Source organism: Gymnoscopelus microlampas (assembly GCF_963454915.1).
Source record: "Gymnoscopelus microlampas genome assembly, chromosome: 12".
NCBI classification, from domain to species: domain Eukaryota; kingdom Metazoa; phylum Chordata; class Actinopteri; order Myctophiformes; family Myctophidae; genus Gymnoscopelus; species Gymnoscopelus microlampas.
Window position 1 is genome coordinate 36,004,499 of NC_139949.1, and position 21,172 is coordinate 36,025,670.

Below are 21,172 nucleotides of genomic sequence, written 5' to 3' on the forward strand. Positions count from 1 at the left end.
TAGAGGCGCAAACACATATCACCATCGCCATTATCTCAAAGCTTGACCTGTCGTGTTTCGATGACGTTCAGGGTGGCCATGTCCGCTTATTATAAGCTACTTTGGGCTTATTTTTCTGTTAAGTCGCTTGTAAATATTGGTAGTTGCGGGTTGAGGTTTTTTGGAGCTTGTTTCTAAAGTGCAGTTGTTGCTTATTTGGGCTTTTGCCCTAATGTTGTCTAAACCAGTGGTTCTCAAACATTTTCAAGTCAAGGACTCCCAAATGAATATGTATTTGTCCCCTACTAACCCCCATCTGAATGTTTTGTGCCAGGGAGCCCCCCCGCATACCAGATTTGTTGTTGTTAGAATGTTTCAAAAACCTGCCAAATCTTCCACATTTTATTTCAAGTTTTTTTTTTAAATAGCTTGTAGATCTGCTATTTTAAAATAGCAAATGTTTAAAGGGCCAAGGGCTCGTTTCTTTTGGGCTTGTTTTCATAGAGCCGGTTGCTTGTTTCTCTCGCAAAAAATCTGTCAACGCCGATGACGTTGCGGCGGGTGCGCAGCAGCAGCAGCAGTCGCATGAAAACAATATTCGTGAGAGTTTAGTTGTAAATGATTTAGAGTGTCGTGTTGTTGTCAAAACCCCGTGGCATTGATATAAACATGGGGAGAGAGTCAAGGTATTTAATAAAAACTAATTTCTTATCATTTGACACCTTTCAATATGTTGTTGAAGTCATTCAGAGAGCCGCCTGTCTGTCTATTCTTATTGTTATAGTAGTTAGCTAACCACGGTAGCATCCAGGCTAACACGTTTCTGTAATCACTGGAACGTCAATTAAAACTATTCATTTGACTTCATTAACGTGTTTTAAATGTTTTTATTTTATTTAACCTTATTCTTATCTTATATTCTCTTAACTTTTTAATTGCTATTTTAAATCGAATTCGAGTGTCTTTTTTAATAAGGTATTTATTTTCTAGTTGTTTTCTTTTGCCCTTTTATACTTTATTATTTACCTTAATTCATTTTAATTTCATTAAATGTTTTGTTTTAATTTCTTCTTATTTTCTGTTCTCTTTAATAACCATTTTAAATTGTATTCAAATGTGTTTTTATAAAGTATTTATTTTCTAGTTGTTTTCTTTTGCTCTTTTATACTTTATTATTTTTCCTTAATTATTATTCATTTAATTATTATTCATTTAATTTAGCTTCTCTGGGGTGGTATGTTTTGTACTCGACATTTTCTTGTGTAATAATCCACCCTGCTACCTTGAAGGAGCACCAGCTCAGTGGCCTTGTGGTTAGAGTGTCCGCCCTAAACGAGACTGGGAGGTCGGGGGTTCGATCCCCGTCCGAGTCATACCGGTGACTATAAAAATGGTACTCAGTCCGCAACCCTGCTTGACACTCAGCAACAAGGGTTGGATTGGGGGTAAAGATTACTATTATGACAATGGTTATAAAACTTTGTGGTGGAAAAGGTACCACAATTCTTTACTTAAGTAAAAGTAGAAATACAAAAAAATGTACTTGAGTAAAAGTACAAAAGTATTGGTATCAAAATATACGTAAAGTACAAAAGTAAAAGTATTCATAATGCAGAATGTCCCATTGCACTAGTTTTAAATTGTATAAAATGTATCAAAATCTAAAATAGCAGATCTACAAGCTTGTAGCTTGTGAGCTTGAAGTATTGAGCTTGCAGTATATCTAGGGCTGAAGTGTATGTGTTGTAATAATAATCAAAACCTACAAAGTAACTTCAAATAGTTGTAGTGGAGTAAAAAGTACAATATGTGCCTCTTGAGATGTAGTGGAGTAGAAGTACAAGTATTGAAAATTGGAAATACTCCAGTAAAGTAAAAGTACCTCAAAATTGTACTCAAGTACAGTACTTGAGTAAATGTACTTAGTCACTTTCCACCACTGCATTTCAAGGACCCCCATAACTCACACCTCAGAGTTACAGATCTGTAAGGGTCCATTTTAGAACGCCCTCGAGGAAACCTAAGTGTCCCTAGACCCCACTTAGAAGTTAGAACCACTGATTATGTCATTGTTGTAATGTAATCCTTCATTGTGTTAGGGTTAACGTTCATTGAATACGTAGGACCACAATGGAAACAAGCCCTCAGGACTTTTTGTTTTATCCTTTTAGCATTGTTGTATAACTGTACCTCTGTACTTTTTTTTCAAGCTGTTAATAAAGTATTCAATCCATCAATCACTCTCTGTCAGACATTACAGGAAGCGCTCGTCATCCAGGGGTCGTTCTGGTAGCAGGTCCAAGAGCCGATCCCCGGACGGCAAGCGGACCAAGAAAGACGACCGGGCTGCGAACCGGGAGAGGGACCGTAACAGGGGGAAGGAGAGGTCCCGCAGCCGGGACCGCCGCAGGTCCCGGTCCAGAGACAGGAAACGTCCCAGGTTTGTGTGTGTGTAACAGAGAGAGACGCACTCGCCCAGACGCCCACTCATACTGTGGTTCCTAGCTGTGTCTGTGTCTGTTCACAGGCTTGTGTGTGTGTGTGTGTGTGTGTGTGTGTGTGTGTGTGTGTGTGTGTGTGTGTGTGTGTGTGTGTGTGTGTGTGTGTGTGTGTGTGTGTGTGTGTGTGTGTGTGTGTGTGTGTGTGTGTGTGTGTGTCGGTAGGGCTGGGCTATTAACTGAAAATATAGTGAAACCGACAATAACAGACTTAATCTTGTTAATGTAGGCCTACATTAATCGAATAGTTGAGAAGCAAGTTTTTATACAGTTTTTTAATATACAGTGGTCTTCAACGTTTTTCAGGCCAAGGACCCCCTAGCTGAGAGAGAGATGAAGCAGGGAACCCCTCTATATTGTATAAAATTGTGTTTCAGATGAAACTTTGTTTTTTTACTTGATCTGCTCTTTTCCCCCCTCTACACATATACCTCTTTGCCAAAAATAGCCGATCTACAAGCTTGTAGATCTGCTATTTTTGGCTAAAGTTCTCCTCAGAAAAGGGATGCCAGGGTTCAAGAGGTTAATGTAAAAAAAGAAAATCATATCACACAAAGATTTGGCGGCCCCCCTGTAGTAGTACCACTCTGAGGACCCTGTGTTGAATATATATATATATGTCATATTATATTATACTCGACTAAATCGACGATGCGACGTGTTGTGAGCTTGTAGATCTGTAATTTTCACTTAAAAATAATAGCTCGATAATCATAATCAAGGCGAAATTTTGATTTGAAGTCATATCGCCCAGCCTGATTGTATGTGTCGGTGTCTGTTCTCATGCTGATGTGTGTCGATGCTTATGTCGGTGTGTGTTGGTTCTCCTCCAGGCGCTCCAGGAGCAGGGAGAGGAGGAGGTCCAGGAGTCGAGAGCGGAGGCGATCCAGAAGCAGAGGTCGTAGGTCACGGTCCGGCAGCCCCAGCAAAGGCAGGCGACCTGATGAAAAGTGAGATTTCTCCTACATTTTACACGATTAACTAAAGTTAGATCCGTAGACCTTTTCTACATCAAAACACCCATGTCTGAGACCAGAAGAGCGTTTCAGTGTGATTGCGCATGTGCACGTTTTTGGTTGTCTGTAGCTAAAAGAAGCGACAATTAGTATCTGTCTCAAAAGATTACATTGCTACTTACTGGTGTGCCAATGCTATAGTATGAACAACCTGTCATGTTCAGAGATGTCCACCATAATGAACATTTATATAGCAAAAATAATAATTTGAGACTTTAAGGGACCATCCATTCATACAGCTCTGGCCAGATATCTTTCATAAACATAGACCATTTACCAGTTAATGACTTTCTTTTTTTGGCTTTTCGTTTGTTTGCATTTTGTTAAAAGTTATAAACCACTTAAACCCTATATACTTAGCTGACCAGAGTCCCCCAGGGCTCTACTCTAGTATTTTCCTCTACACCAAATCTCTTCGCGGGAAAATAGCCGATCTACAAGCTCACATTGCATCACAGGCACAACGCGTTGTGAGCTTGCAGATCTGTCATTTTTGTCGAACGTTCGCCCCAGATTAGGGATGCTAGGGTTTATGTGGTTAAAAGTTACCAAACATACCTAAATAATTTAGTCAATGTTGGCTAAATGGACATTTTAATGTATTACATTTATAAATCAATATTTTCTGCAGGAGCTATTATCGGCTATTGAAATCTATACATATACTATGCATTACAACGATAACAAACGATATACGTTCACATGAAATAACCACATAGATATATTTAGATATATGTTGTGATATAGTATGAAAAGAAGTATAAAAAGGTCGTAAGTGATTTTACAAGTGTTTCTCACGCTGTGGCGGGCTGTTGACAGGTCTAAGAGCAAGGAGAGGGACAACTCAGATCCCACAGCAGAGAAAAATAAAACAAAAGAAGAGAAAGCGGAAGAGAAGCTGCTGGAAGAAGTAAGTTGCCTAACTAAAGCCTTATTTCTCACTGGTACGACGTTGTCACTTGCCAAAAAGAACACGTCTACAAACTAACAACGCATCGTGATGTGTTGCTAGCTTGTAGATGTGTTATTTTTGGCGAGCAACACCCTACCACAATGGAGTGTAAATTGAGCGTTCTACCAATGCACACATGCCACTTTTTAACAGAAAACAGAAAAAACGGAAATAAGATCAACACAAGAGACATCTCTTCTCCCCATGACATTCGAGTAACGTTGTCTCGGGGTGTTTTGAATCTTCCATATTACAGTACATTCCATGGAGGAATCGCTACTTGTTTGGATGATGTGTTAATTCACAATCACAAGGTGGCACTGCAACATTAGTATTAGTATGTCTGGTGAAGGTATATGACAAATTATATAGACTTGTTTATATTGATATTGATTTGATTTGTATAATCTATAATAATAATAATATGTTACTATTATTATTATTTATGTAATGGCAGTTGGTGGGTAGCATGTACAAAAAAAAATCAGCCACTCTTTTATATATGTAATCTTGTGATGTGATAAATAAAGTGAAGTGAAGTCCAGCACAATGCTCCTTCGGTCTTCATCACGTGTTAATTTTAGTTTTACGTTTTATTCTACTGCAATATTTTAATTAATAGAATATGACAAGAATATGACAAGAATATGTGTATGTCTGTGTGTTCGAGCAGCAAGCAGACTTTGACCAGAACAAGCTGGAAGAGGAGATGAGGAAGAGGAAGGAGCGTGTGGAGAAGTGGAGAGAAGAGCAGAGGCAGAAGGCCATCGTGAACATTGGAGAGATCAAGAGAGAGCTGGAGGAGATGAAGCAGGGCAAAAAATGGAGTCTGGAGGACGATGATGGTGAGAAAGAAAGACACAGCAAAATTGTGAAGTTTAATTTCCCCAGTCTACCACATTTGTCCTCGACCAGGTGGCCCCGTGTGACAGTTCCCGGCCCTGGTTTTCTCTTCAGGGGCCTCTGCTTTGTTTTCTGTAAATTAAAAGAAAATTGCAGTCACCTGCCTTCCTGGTAATTCTGGCTATCTAATTGGGGACTAGTTAGATCAGGGGTTCTCCAACCTTTTATAACACGATCCCATTTTATGGGGGACATCTTTTGGTGACCCTACACTTTATTTACAGTGTAATTTCAAAGTGGAAATAAAGAATATCTTAAAACAGGGGTCTTCCACGTTTTTCAGGCCAAGGACCCCCTAGCTGAGAGAGAGAGATGTAGCAGGGACCCCCACTACATGTTGGATTCATGTTTTGTCAATACTTTGTAAACTTGACCTTTTGGCTCGGTACTTGGTCTGCTCTTTTTTTCCCTGTACACCAATGAATTGCATTTTTATATCTTCTTGAAGTGTGGACAGTGGTGTTCCCTGTTACATTATTGGCAAGCAATAACACTGCAGTGTACTACACAGTATAAATGAGCCTTTACCTCACTATGCCACCCTCTCCGTTTCAGATGACGAGGAGGAAGGGCCCGCCCTCATGGAGGGAGACGACGACGACGAGGTCGATCTCAAGCCAATGGAGATCAAGAAGGAGATAGAGGAGGACGAGGTGTTGTTGGAGAAGAAGAAGGTGGATGAGGAGAAGGAGACCCCCATGGAGCCGGTGGTGGTGGAGGAGGAGGAGGACGACGACGTGGACCCCCTGGACGCCTACATGGAGGGGGTCAAGGAGGAGGTGAAGAAGTTCAACATGGGCCCCCAGAAGGGAGACAAGGTGAGTTCTGCTCAACGCAAAGCCTGAAATCACATTGTCTTATAATATATGTAACAAAAGTCACATATTGTCGCTGTCCGATGGAAACCTTGCATGTCAAAAACTGTTATTTTCAGGAAATGGGGAATTCATCGTGGTTCAGAGCTTCCTCTTCCATTCTGCTGTTTTGTTGTGTTATCAGTCCACTGAGATGACAAAAGTCTATAACTGTTATATATAAATGTCTCCATGTGCAACAGAAAGGAGTGGTGACCGTGGCCAAAATGGTGACAATGGTTAAAAGTACCAAGAAAGGTATTAACACCCACAAGAAGAAAGGGGAGCTGATGGAAAATGACCAGGACGCTATGGAGGTGAGAGCCTTGAATTCATATCAACACTGTGCCAATGATAGTGGGCCCGTAGACTTGCTAAGATGTTAGAAGAAGCACTGGTTTAACAGCATTGTTTGTCAGTATACTCGCTGTATACTCACAAGGGAATATGTTCCCCAACACCGTCAGTATACTTGAGAAGAACTCCATGTACTATGTCTTTTTCTCCCAGCCCTGTGGCACCATCAATCGTCCACCCTGAACAAACAATAGAGCAACTGGCACCATGTTATTGTGAAAACGCTATAAAAGTTCAAGTTCAAGCCAATCTCTATGCAATGAAAGGAAATGTCCTTACAGGAATTTGGGTGCATTCAGTTGTGCTCAAATTGCTGCAATCTGCGCGATCGTTCATGTGAAGATATCCTTGCAGGCTTGCATTACTCTTGAGTCACAGCCGTAGAATTCTATTAGAATACTGCACTGGGTACAACTACTACTACTTCTTACTGAGTATACTACAGCCTGAAAGAAGAAACATCTCTCTTGTATTTAGTGCTTTTACTTTTAAGTAACATACCATTAGTTAACTCTTCAACTGGCAGAAATAATGATCTTTTAAAATAAAATAAAACATCATAAACGACACATGCACAGCAAAGGGAATATTGCAATTTTCCTCAACAATTCAGTAATAAGATCCACTCAATAACAAAGGGTCATAACCTGGATTGTGTCAGTCACAGAAGATCTTACCTACAGAAAGGATTTTTTTTAATTAAAATGATTCAGAACTGTGTTTAGTCTTGTGATGTTTGCCTAAAATCTCTGTTCTATTTGTAACGTGTGGTTCAGTACTCCTCAGAGGAGGAAGAGGTGGACCTGCAGACGGCTTTGACAGGGTACCAGACCAAGCAGAGGAAGGTCCTGGAGCCCGTGGACCACCAGAAGATTCAGTATGAGCCCTACCGTAAGAACTTCTACGTGGAGGTGCCTGAGCTGACCAAGATGACTCCTGAGGGTACGTGAACAAAACACTAAGGATAATCATTCCATCCACACCACCATGAATTATGACCCAGTGACGAGTGGCAACTGTTGGTTGAGCATCCGAGTAGTGTAGGGGAAAGGTTTCTGCCCACCACTGCAGCGACGAGGGGCGTGAATCCTCCGGTACATCTGGCTTGGCCAGACGTTCTAACGAGCACAGGGTTTGCTGTCGCTGCACTAGTAACTCCTACTGTACAGTTTAGTCAGGGCGCCTGTTGAAAACAAGCGGCTGACCAGTTCATGTGTATCGGAGGAGACGCATGCTCTTCTACACTCTCCCAAATAACCAACTCTAGGGATTAGGAGTGACAGGAATGTGCGTGGGGAAATTTTTGAATTGACTTAAACTGGGCAAAAAAGGAACAAAAACAAACAAATAACAAACGGTTGTTTGCTGCAGAATAAGATCTATTACTGCAACACTGTTGGTGCCATTGCTTGATTTCAGTGCGTAGGAGGGACAGTGAAATGAGAGTTTCCACTTGACTAATTTCTGCCCATTTGGCTGCTTTGTATGCATCCAGACGTGAACACATACAGGTTGGAGCTGGAGGGTATTAATGTCAAAGGGAAAGGCTGCCCAAAACCCATCAAGACTTGGGTGCAGTGTGGTACATCCATGAAGATACTCAGCGCTCTGAAAAGGTGAGTAAAAGCTGATGATCATCACTTCTCTTACAGTGGTAGACTGGGTAACCTCTGGTTCCACAGTATAATCCTCAGTGTTCACTTAACTCTGAGAGTGTAGAAAATGGAACCAAATGGAGCATTTGACAGTGTACAAAAGGAACCATATGGACATGTAAGGGCCCATTTGGTTACTTTTGTACATTCTCTTCAGGGTTTTACAGTATAAAGGTTTTACTCATTGGAGGCGTGACAAACAATCTAAGAATGCGTCTGTGAATATTCAGCATTAAACTATTATAGTTGATGCCTCATTCATACATGTTGAAGCTGTTCAGGATGAAAAAGCAACCACGTTGCTAATACAAATTGCATTGGGAAATTGATTGCACGATAACAACGCCCCCGGTGTGTAAGGATCTTATAAGTGATCCCAGCGATTGGAAATGAAATGCTTTTCAGACTGCACCGTTCTCTGTTCTTGTGCTTTTTGTAACACATGACATTGCGGATACGCTCGTATAATGGTTTTCCTATTCCCGGCTGACCCAGGCACAGCTATGAGAAGCCCACGCCCATCCAGACCCAAGCTATACCCGCCATCATGTCGGGCCGAGACCTCATTGGCATCGCCAAGACGGGCAGTGGTAAGACCATAGCCTTTCTGCTGCCCATGTTCAGACACATCATGGACCAGAGACCCCTGGAGGAGGGCGAAGGACCCATCGGTAAGGGCCCACTCTTTTTTATTTTTCCTTACATGTTATTTTTGTCTTTTTTTATTTATTCATTTATTTATTAGAGAGATGAACTTAAGAGATTTGGGGATTTGTCTTATATGAGAATACGTTTACGTGAGGGATGAATGTGAACCTTAAAACTGCAAGTTTAACTTTAATGTCCTACCCGGGATTCGAACCCGGGTGCCGAAATGTCCACTGTTCAGCAATAAGGGAAAGCCTGTTTAAGCAGAGGATGAGTTGCGGTTTGAGCTTCATGCAATACCTCTTGTCAACCAGTAGTGGTCCTACCTGACCACAGGATATACATTGATCAATAGAAGAGCAGAGAGACCAACTATATACTTATATTGTATGATCATACACTACCATACAGATTAGTCAAAATAACGTTTTATTCAGTAAAAACAAAATGGATTAACCCGCTAAAGTAAAGGCAATTACAGTACAGCACAGATTCTCTAATCCTGGTTTTGCTACTGACTCGGCATGCACAAGTAGGTCATCCTCGGATTATAATCGGTTCCCAAATTGTAGCACCTGGCTATTGTATTGCCTGCAATATATTCTACTGCACTGTAAAATGCCACTATATTCTACTACACAAAATCCTGAGTTTGTACAATGTCACATTTAAATTAACACTTAGTCACAGTTAATTAAACTAATCAAACTGACTCTGTGAACTCCATTTGTACAGCTGTGATCATGACCCCAACCAGAGAGCTGGCTCTACAGATCACCAAGGAGTGTAAGAAGTTCTCCAAAGCTCTACTACTCAATGTGGTGTGTGTGTACGGAGGAACCGGTATCAGTGAACAGGTATGTACACACATTTCCAAAACATTCTTTGGCCTCCCTTCAATTGCACAGCCATGACACGCACGCACGCACACACTCACACAGCCACAGATACACACACACACACACCGCTGGACCTCCAAGCATATTTCTCAAATATGTCTATTTCCTGAAGTATATAACTTTGATTTTATAATGGAAGTCAATGGGGCTCGAATCGGGCTAAAACATTGACCAAATTTGGAATCACACATGATTGATGACTGACATCACAGACTGTCCACTGAAGTCTAAGATCCACATTGGAGCCACGCTGTTTCCTTGTGGATCCTGAGATCCACAGGTTGAATTTTTAGATAGCAATAATTACAATACACGAGAGGAAGAGCTATAACGTGAGATATTGACACTGGTGTACTGTGGTCACAGTGCAGTAGATGAGCGTCGTACAATGAAGTATGGAGGGGGTACGTGGTTAAAATGTTATGAAATAAAAATTCTCTTTGTGGTCCAGATTGCTGAACTGAAGAGAGGAGCTGAGATCATCGTGTGCACGCCAGGAAGAATGATTGACATGTTAGGTGCCAACAGTGGTGAGTTCCCATCCCAACACCATGTCTCATGTCTTCACAAGTCTTAGTAACAAACCCCAGGCATATTATCCTTGTGCATGTGATTATACTGTATGACTCAGAACATAATGAACCAAGCCAGTACCACTTACTAAACTGTTGACATTGTTTGACCGCCTTGGGACTCAGTCACATCCACGAGACAGTTACGTGTTCCCTGAAGATAATGGCAAGAACAGGTAGGTGGACTTGGTGCTGTCTCAATGGCTCCTGGTGCTCCAGGCAAGAGCCAAAGTCCAACTGCTATAGATGTGTTGCCAAGGTAGAAGTAGGTCAGCCAACTTGTACTTATTTGTCTTTTGGCATGAGAGAACATGCCCAACCTGGGTTCTACAGTTTTGTTATTAAAGTAGCGCAATGCCACGGTGAAAACAAATTCAGGAAACCTAGAAAGCTGAATAAAGAGAGGATTTAAGAAGCATAAAGTTCAAAGTTAGAATGATGATTCCTAAATTCCCTTAATGCTCCTTAGTATTCATGTTTAGGAGCACATATACTTTGCAAGAGAACAAATGTCACCGTAAAGCCCTACCCATCTTTGAGTATTAAATATTATTGAAAATGTCTGCCCTTGAAATGTTTAGTATTTCTGACATTTTAGTTCTTCACATGATGTAAATCTTTAGTTGTTGAACAGTTAAGCTACAGTATATATTTTTTATTTCCTTCCACACATGCGAGGTAATCTCTAATATGTTTCCCTTGTAGGTGAGAAGGCGGTTGGTCAGATAATGCTTGATGTGGCTCCATCTCTTGTATTGTATCTAGAGGCTGTTTTCTGACTTTTACAGGTCCCTCATACCTCTGAGATGGTACGCAAGAGCAGAGAGAACAGAACCACAATCTTGAAATGCAAAATAACCTGGCCCTTAAGAATCATTCCTCTGGCTTCTGGGTGGCGCAGTACCTGCCCACCACCGCGGAGACTGGCGTTCGCTACCTCCGCGGTGCGTCCAGCTTGGCTGGGCGACCCCAACAAACACTATTGGCTGTGTTTGTTGGTGGGAAGCTGGGCAGGGAGGGCGATCTCTGTTACTGCATTAGCGACAGCGAGTCATTCTGCCTGTTCAGCAGGGAGCGGAACTGGGAGGGATGGCGTGTTCCTCCGCACCCGTTATGCCCTCCGGTCAAACTCCTCAACTCTCCTGGCAATTCTGTGTATCGGAGGAGACACGTGGTTGTCTGCAGTCTCCCCAAGACCAAACAGTAGCGGTTGGCAGTAACAGGAACTATACATATGGGGATAATTAGCAATAACTAAATTGGGGAGTAAAAGAAGAAGAAAGAAAAGATAAATTATTTAAAAAAAGAATATTAGTCCTCAAACCAGTGCATCACATCAAGTATCACCATCAGTATTATCTTGGGTTAGGGCATTTCACCGTTGTTCAGTTTAGTTGTTGTGTTTTTGAGTCAGTTGAATGTGCTTGAATCCCCATCCCTTCTTGAGGTGAACTGTTTTCCCTGTGCTCCTCTCCCTGGGTGCGTAGGTCGTGTCACCAACCTGCGCAGAGCAACATACGTGGTGGTGGACGAAGCAGACAGAATGTTTGACATGGGCTTTGAGCCACAGGTGGGTCTCCCCATCGGATCATAACCCAGTAGATGTTAAACCCCCGGTTTAACACTATCAAACCCAAATGTTACTGTACCAGATAATCATTCAAACCTGAATCCCTTAGCAAAGGGGAATACTAGAACTGTTGGTTTACAGGCATAGGATAAAACCGGATCCTGAATTTTGTTTTTATTTTAATGTTAACTGTTGCGAGATTACTTATGTTTTTAGAATTTAATATTTTTACCAAACACAAGGCTATCTGCTAAAGTTGTAAATGGAACAGGGAGATTTATAAGAACAATCGACCATTTCACAGCCAGAGGCTGTGGGTTATATTTGGAGGTCCTTGGCATGGAAAAGTTTAGATATAAAGCGAGATAATTTTTATGAATGTAATGTTTTGACCTAAAAGCTGTGATGGGTTCATCCTCCAGGTGATGCGTATCGTGGACAACATACGTCCCGACCGGCAGACGGTCATGTTCTCGGCGACCTTCCCCAGAGCCATGGAGGCCCTGGCGCGCAGGATTCTGGCCAAGCCCATCGAGGTGCAGGTGGGAGGTCGCAGCGTGGTCTGCTCCGACGTAGAGCAACACGTGGTAAGAATTACGTCTCTCTATCATATCGTCACTGTCAGGCATACACCTTTTATCAAAACCTTTCATTTTCATTGTGAAAGGAAAAAGACAAAAACCCATTTGAATGGATCTAACAGACTTATGACATTCTTAGTCACAAAAGCTCTAATACTTTTCATTGCCTAACCACTTTAACTCTGGCTTCCCTATTTTGGGCATGTCATTTTAGACTTTAAAAAACAGTGGTTTAAGTAAATGAAATGGAAAAAAAAAAGAAAAGAAAATGGAGATAAGAGGTTTCTGCCCGACAACAACAATATGGATATCACATCACTGCTTCTCTCTCTTCTGCCCTTGCTCTCTCTGTCCAGCTGGTGATCGAGGAGGACAAGAAATTCCTGAAGCTGCTGGAGATCCTGGGACACTACCAGGAGAAGGGCTCCGTCATCATCTTCGTGGACAAACAGGAGCATGCCGATGGTCTGCTGAAAGATCTGATGAAGGCGTCCTACCCCTGCATGTCTCTGCACGGAGGTACCGGAAATCACATTGTTTTAGCGTGAAAACTGACCAGTAACGAGTTGAATCGCACGGGTGGGATATTGCAGAATAACGATTAAGCCACTTGAACCCCAGCATTGTGGGTAACATTCGGTACAAATGGCCGATCTACAGGCTCACAGTGCGTCGTAGCGCGTTGTGTAGACCGGCTAGAGATTTGCTGTAGATCGACAAAAGAGTACCAAGTACAGTGCAAGTCAGGTCGGCACTAACCTTTAACCCCCCTTTCTGGCAGGTATCGACCAGTACGACAGAGACAGCATCATCAACGACTTTAAGAACGGAGCGTGCCGTCTGATGGTGGCAACGTCAGTGGCGGCCAGAGGCCTGGATGTCAAGCACCTCATCCTGGTGGTCAACTACAACTGTCCCAACCACTACGAAGACTACGTCCACAGGGCTGGACGCACGGGCCGCGCCGGCAACAAGGTTTGGGACACCTCGCATGCAAAAAAAAGTTGTTAGTTGTTTTTAAGGCCACAGAGAGCGCTCTCTCTTTTACAGGAGTCAGAAATCGGTGATAAGAAATTAAGCAAAAGACAGCAAAAGGACATTGCTGAAAAAAACACTTCCTATCTGGTGTTTTTTATTGTACATTTACAATAGATCTCGCCCCATGTCTTCTCCCCAGGGGTTTGCCTACACCTTCATAACCCCTGACCAGGTTCGCTACTGTGGGGACGTCATAAAGGCCCTGGAGCTCTCTGGCTCTCCTATCCCCCCTGAACTGGAACAACTCTGGGGCTCCTTCAAAGACCAGCAGAAAGCGGTATGATGACGAGAGCAGAAGGTTCTGTTGAAATGGAAGTGTCTCTCTGGACATGTTCCCAGAATCCACATTTTGGCCTATCCAGATTTGAATCTGATTATGTTTGATCTAGTATGAACAACAAAACAAAACTGGATTTTTGTCTGTGTTGTTGGTCTCATCTGTACTGTGAAGCTGCAATGTTTTGTAATTGTTAATGAAACAGACCTTTGTTGACTGAGTTCAGAAAGTTAAAACTCTGAGGTGATTTGCACTAGGATAGTTTATACAATGTTTTTTAGTTACACTTACACCTCTGTTAGTAGTTACACTAAATGAAAACTGATCTATTTATGGGAATATTGGCTCATTCAATATTGACTTGAATGAGCCACTCGTTTGATGATGATGATGATGATGAATTGTCAAGATAAACACAGCAGTTTTTGTGTCTTTCTTTAAATGTCTGTCTTTGTTTTTTTTCCTACTATGTTTATCCACTCCCCCAGGAGGGCAAGACCATCAAGAGCAGCAGTGGTTTCTCAGGGAAGGGCTTTAAGTTTGACGAGACGGAACATGCTCTGGCCAACGAGAGGAAGAAGCTTCAGAAAGCTGCTCTGGGACTGCAGGACTCTGACGATGAGGACGGAGCCCTGGATGTGAGTGACACATTGAATAAAATACATAAATAAATTGTGTTAAAAAAAATACAGGATCTAAATGACTCAATAGAAGAGCAGGGAGACCAAATACAACCACCCCAATTGTATTGTAAGTTATATTGCATTTACATAAGCTACCATACAGAATGGACACAATTATATAATACAGCTTTGATCGATAAAAAAAAATAGATAATCAACAATTTACTAAGCGACTAATAATCTATCTCTATTTTTCGCATGTCATAAAATAGGCGAAAAGTCAAATCAATAAAATTGTCAATATAGCCAATCTGCAAGCTCACAATGCGATTGTGAGGAATTGTGAGCTGGTACGGTAGATTGGCTATTTTCGCACGTCACAGTATAATAACGCTTAAGTGGTTAATCGATTTGTTGATGTATATAAAAAAGAAAAATAGTTATTTGATTAATTAATTTAAGAAGATAAATGCAGCCCTACTATAATCTCCACCCCTGCCTCTCTCTCTCCCGTCCTAGATCGACGAGCAGATCGAGAGCATGTTCAACTCCAAGAAGAGGGTGAAGGACCTGTCCGCTCCCGGGGCGGCCGCGGGCCCCGCGGGAGCCATGGCGGCGGCGGTGGCTGCCGCCGGCGGGCTGGCTAACCTCGGCAACCAGTCTGCCGGAAACATCCAGAAACTGGAGATGGCAAAGAGGCTGGCGCTCCGCATCAACGCACAGAAGAACCTGGGCGCTGAGGCTCAGGTGGGCTGACATTACAATAATACCACAGTTTACACAATAGATAATCATTGCTTAATTCAGTGGTTCTCAAGCTGTATCACGCACCAAATTGATATGTATTTGTGCCAGGGACCCCCAGAAGAGAAGATTTGCCAGATTATTACAAAAATTGCCGATGTACAAGCTCGCAGAGTGTCACAAAGTGACGCGCTGTGAGCTTGTAGATCTGCTATTTGTGAATAGCCAAAGTATGAAATATAAGGGTAAAGTGGTTAAAATGATTGTGATGCAATATTAACAAATTACAAAGATTTATTTATCAGCTCAAATGTTTGTGTTCAAATGTCGTATGCTCATTTTTGTTTAATCACTTGTTTATCCTGTATGAGCTGTCTCTCGTTATTGGATGAAATTAGTCTCCCTACCTGAAAATGTATTTTCTGTTTACTAAAGAGCTGGAGAGATGGGGAAACCCCTGTTACAGAACAAACACTCTTTAGCAATGATTACTACATGACTATAGCCAGGGCTATTTCGCTCTTATTTTAACAAAAATATATCGCTTAAAATAACTTACTAAAGCACTGTGTATCCCCTTGACAGGATGTGATGCAGCAGGCCACCAACGCCATCCTGCGGGGCGGAACCATCATGGCTCCTTCGGTGTCGGCAAAGACCATCGCCGAGCAGCTGGCGGAGAAGATCAACGCCAAGCTCAACTATATCCCAGTGGAAAAGCTGGAAGAGGAGAGGCAGGCGGCCGAGCAGGCCGAGACGGTCAAGAGATACGAAGAGGAGCTGGAGATCAATGACTTCCCACAGGTCAGACACACTGGATGCGTTGAAGGAAAATATCATATTTGTCTTATTTTCATGATTTGATTGTATCATGTATCTTGATAAATTAAATTGTGCAATTTTAAGTGTAGACATTTTAGCCTCTTGTTTCTGCTGTTGAGAAATCTGAGTTCAGAAGATCAGCGAAAATTCAATTACATTATGTAAAAGCAAAACGGAAAGTGCACTCCTCTGAGCAAATATCCCCACCAGGCCGTGTTACCCATAGATATAGAAACCGATACCTCATTTGCCGCTGCAGTTCTGTATTGCGGCCGCCATATTAGAGGGGGCACGCTTCCTGACTCCTGGCCAATCACAGCGCGTCCTTTCCGGGACTTGTCAGAATGTATAAAAATAAAAATATAAAGTATTTTTATACAACTAGATTCTGACAAGTCTCGGAAAAGACGTGCTGTGATTGGCCAGTAGTCAGGAAGCGTGCCCCCTCTAATATGGCGGCCGCGATACAGATGCCCCAGAGTCGGGGGAGGCGTCTACCTTTATATGTCTATGGTGTTACCTACCCAGGCCCAGCAAACTTTGGAAGGCGGTCATAGCCAATTGGAATGGAATCTGCAAAATCTGACTGATTGGTCATTGTGCAAAATGGGCCCCTCCTGCAAACTTTGAAAGCCAATCGTAGCCAATTGGAAGGGAATTTACGAGGAACACATCACATGGGTTTAAAGTTTCTTTACTGGTATTTCACTTAACTAAATGATGTGTCGTTAACATGGTTGGCAGTCCTCAAATAGGTCCCACCCTCCCGTAATGCGAAAGCAAATTCGTGGAACTGACTTGCATTTGCCACTGCTGTGTTTTCTTCCAGACGGCCAGGTGGAAGGTAACATCCAAGGAAGCCCTCCAGAGGATTGGTGAATACTCTGAGGCTGCCATCACCATTAGAGGAACTTACTTCCCCCCAGGGAAGGAACCCAAGGAAGGAGAACGCAAGATCTACCTGGCTATTGAAAGTGCGTATGAAGGATGTCATTCTTCAGCATTTTTCAACCTGCTGTCCCTATTTTGGGCATGCCAAAAATACAGAGGATGGCCAATATCTACAAGCTCACATCACATCGTGACGCATCGTGAACATGTTGATCGACCATTCTATTTTGGAAATGGAACTTGAAATGGGAAACGAGGAACTTCATGCTAGATGTGTAAAAATGAATACATTGTGGCACCTTTATTTGTTGTTGGGCTATGCAGAGGACAAATGTGGAATTTGTCTTCTGCATCATCATCCATATTCATCCATATCAACTATTAAGAGCAGTGGGGAAGTGCCATTTAATTTTGCTCCACAGTACCTGGGGAGCAGTTAGGGCTTAATTGTGTTGCTCAGGGACATTCAACACATAGACTGGCTGGACCGGGAGCGAACCAGTGACCTTCCGATTCCCAGACGGCCACTTAAGACACTCGGCTACAGCCGCCCATAAAATGTTGAAATGTTATTTAGCTACATACTTTGGCAAAATAACACAGCTGTTAACCTGTCCAGATAAAATGAACTAGGTATCTGTCTTCAAATGTTTACAATTCCTTAGTTCGTGCCATCTATGTTGGTCAAGAGATACTGGGAGCGGCGAGCTTTTAGAGAGCCGAAATACAGAGGAGAGGCATAACAGAGGCTGTATTTACATTGGTGTGTTGACATTTTAACATTATGTTACTACAAGAATGTTGCCTACACAACCTTTAAGTTATTTGAGATACAGTAGAAGACAATATTACTAGTCATTAATACCTCCACAAAACGCGTTGAACTGCCAGTGTGACGGGTACTAAATAACGCGCTCCCTCTCCACTGCTTTGCTCTTAACGCACTTTTCATTGAATTTTTTAATATATACATTTCATTGCATATTTTGTCTGGTGGGTAGAGAGTGAATGAAACTCCCCTTTGATGCAGTCCTAGAGTGTGTTGTTGTATTTAGTTGTACATGCTAAAGTTATGTGTTTGTTTGACAGGTGCAAATGAACTGGCAGTACAGAAGGCCAAAGCAGAAATTACCAGGCTCATCAAGGAAGAGCTCATCCGATTAGTAAGTGCTCTTTTTTCCCTGTTGCTTGAAAACAAGGATGCAGCCATTTTGGTATTGATTGTTGGGCAGATAAGTTACAACAGAGCACCAGTCAGTACTGGGTAATTTGCCCAGTACTAAAGTATAATTCAAGAGACACTTTGTAACATATAAGAAATCAAAGCTACACTCTTTTATTTTCACACACTTTTTATATCTGAGCAAACTTATACTGGTCTATATTTTTAATGAAAGTAATAATAGATTAGTAGATTAGTTTGATATTGACCCGTAACATCGTGTGTATAGCGATGAAGAGAACGTGGAACCTCTTGATAATCTGTAACGCCCGGGATTCAAACCCGGATCTTCCGCACAGGAAGAGATGCTAAAACCAAACATCTTCACCAATAGCCTAATGGGGAATCTCTCCTTGGCCAGGGGAGATATTAGGCTTGCCGCTTTTGGTCTTCAGGCAGAGGCTCTTAGCCCCTCTGCTACATACGCATGTAAAACGCTATTTGTTGCAGCTAATGTCACACCAGCATTGTTGTTGTGAAGCCATCTTTATAAATAGGAGAAGCGTTTTAAAAGATGACTATTGCGCACTCCTGTTCCTGCTCCCGACACAGACGTGTAGTGTAGCGAGAGTAGTCTAATGCTTTGGTGAGGCTACAAGTCAACTTCTATTTCACGTCACAGTACAGTTGTACAAGAGTGGGGGAAATTACTTTTTATTGCCTACAGGCTCCCACGAATTGCAGTTAGGGTTCAAGGTTGTGCTGTATTGTTACATCTTGTGTACAGGTACGGTACAGTACATAAGGGTAACACGTATTTTTGCTCGGCTTCCTTCAGACAATGCAGCAGCATAGGTAATAATAATAACCGTTAAAGAAATACTCAAAAAAAGAGAACATCAGTGTATGTACAGGTGATGATATGATCTTGGTATATTATATACACCAACAGCATTCTTTCAGTAGCTGCCACATTACTTTATGTAAACAACTTCACAGTATCTTCTATATACAGCAGTTTAAAAAAAACTGATAATCATAGGAGTATAGAAAATGGCAAATAACAAAACCATATCAAATATGCATTCGGTGTGTACTCAATAAATAAAATAAAAATAAAGGCAGAGTGCCTCAGTGCACATACAGTATGAAACATGTATGAAGTTTGTGGTCCTAAGGTCCCAACCTGGAATAATTAATGAACTGTGTGGTGTGTCCACAGAAATACAGCATTTGAGCACTGTACGATTTTGTTGCAATAAAATCTTCCTCCATATACGTATAATAATAATAATAATAATAATAACAATAATAATAATACCTAATGATCATTATTTAGGAGTTAATAGGAACGTGGCAATGCCTCTTTAAATCGGTAGTCAGTAAGCTTGATATTGACAGTGAAAAGTGGTGGCATCCTTGCTTGCACAGAATGTTCCTATTCGCTCAGTTCAAATTCTGCTATTTACATTATGCTTATTATGTAAATCATGAGTCTGTGACATTATTGAAAACAGAAGGCATGACTATTATCAGTGGTGGATGATTGATTGAATATTTTATTAGACAGAAATGCAAAACAGCACGAGTACAACACAAAAAAAAGTCCTTGCGGTCTTGTTTCCATTGGGGTCCTATGTATTCAATTCATCAACATTACACAAAAATAACTCAAATTCTATATCATCACAAATATAAAACACTATATGTACAGAGTAGGAAAGAGGGGGCGGGGCAGGGATGATCGCCTCTCTAAGGCGGTGGAATGTACAGTATGGCATTGCTACTTTACTTAAGTAAAGAAATCTTGAGTGCTTCTGACTTCCACCACTGACTATCATAATAGATGTCTCGGTGTTTATTTGTTGTTTTTCTTCTCTTTGCAGCAAAATTCCTACCAGCCGACCAGCAAGGGCAGATACAAAGTGTTGTAGAAGAAGACATGCAGACTCAGGGCGCTCTACGTCTTCAGCTGTCACCCGTTACCACTTTACAATTTGTCTGTGGATATTTTGTAACATATTTTAGCATTTTTAATTGTGTCCCCTCATTTACCATAGTTTGCTTTTGTTTATGTTGGCCATTTTCTTCTTGTTTCTTCCCTACATCAGTTGAATTGTCAATCATTTTAGGCTCTATACTTAGACTATTTTGATTTCCAAATTTGTGTAAAACCACAATGAATGAGCTAAGTTTGATTCGCCTTTTCAGATATCTCCAGATGTTGAGCGTAAGAACATTTTTGAGTAATTTCTCACAGACATCTCTAAAAGTAAGCCTGGACTATGTAAGATGTTTTTACTTCTGTTTCCCCCAAGTCACCAAATAAAGCCAAGTGTTGATAAGGAAATAAACATGGTCTTTACTGAATCAATATCATTGATTAAATTACAAATGAAAAATACATTCTTCAGAATGTGCTTTAATGCTGGTTTTCTCTAAATTATTAATGGCCCTTGCCAGCTTGTATTATCAGCCTTGCTTGCCCTTTAAGCAACAAGACTGTCACTTGCAGAAAACAACTGATCTACACAAGCTAACTGAGCTACAAAGGTCATTGAGCTACATGGTAACTGACCAAGCTTGTAGTAGTATTAGTAGACCAGTTTTTTGTCGGCAAGCGACACCACGGTACTAAAATGAAACGGATGGAAAATCCCTTAATATATATTCATTCCCGTTTGAATGTTCTGCGCATGCCCAGACCAGCGTTGCCATGTCCGCTTATTATAAGCGACTGTGGGCTTGTTTTTCTGTTAAGTTGCTTGTAATAATTATTGGCAGTTGCGGGTTGCGTTTTTTGGGCTTGTTTTTAAAGTGTAGTTGCTTATTTAGGCTTTTCCCCTAATGTTCATAAACCAGTGTTTCTCAAACATTTTCAAGTCGAGGACCCCCAAATTAATGTGTATTTGTCTGTGGACCCCCATCTGAGAATGTGTTATGCCAGGGACCCTCATACAAGATTTGTGTTGTTAAAGTGTTAAAAACAATCTTCCTAAAATGTTTTTTCTTTTTTTAAATAGCAGATCTACAAGCTCACAACGCGTTGCATCGCGACAGGTTGTGAGCTTGTAGATCGTCTATTTTCAAATAGCCAATGTAATTATGTTTAAAGGGCGAAGGTGGCTCGC

At 41.5% G+C, this 21,172-nt stretch overlaps 1 protein-coding gene across 1 annotated transcript; it reads left to right on the forward strand.

Annotated features, from left to right (window-relative positions):
* Positions 1 to 529: 529 nt before the first annotated feature.
* On the forward strand, positions 530 to 20,401 carry ddx46 (DEAD (Asp-Glu-Ala-Asp) box polypeptide 46). Its single transcript, XM_084074976.1, has 23 exons — positions 530 to 665; positions 2,231 to 2,419; positions 3,311 to 3,427; positions 4,313 to 4,403; positions 5,119 to 5,290; positions 5,904 to 6,166; positions 6,406 to 6,519; positions 7,336 to 7,501; positions 8,055 to 8,175; positions 8,710 to 8,885; positions 9,598 to 9,719; positions 10,213 to 10,291; positions 11,821 to 11,903; positions 12,326 to 12,490; positions 12,841 to 13,003; positions 13,266 to 13,459; positions 13,662 to 13,799; positions 14,288 to 14,437; positions 14,942 to 15,169; positions 15,752 to 15,970; positions 16,818 to 16,962; positions 17,969 to 18,042; positions 19,928 to 20,401. The coding sequence occupies exons 1-23, from the start codon at positions 649 to 651 to the stop codon at positions 19,973 to 19,975; spliced, it is 3,234 nt and encodes a 1,077-aa protein (XP_083931102.1). The 5' UTR covers positions 530 to 648; the 3' UTR covers positions 19,976 to 20,401.
* The last annotated feature ends 771 nt before the right edge of the window (positions 20,402 to 21,172 follow it).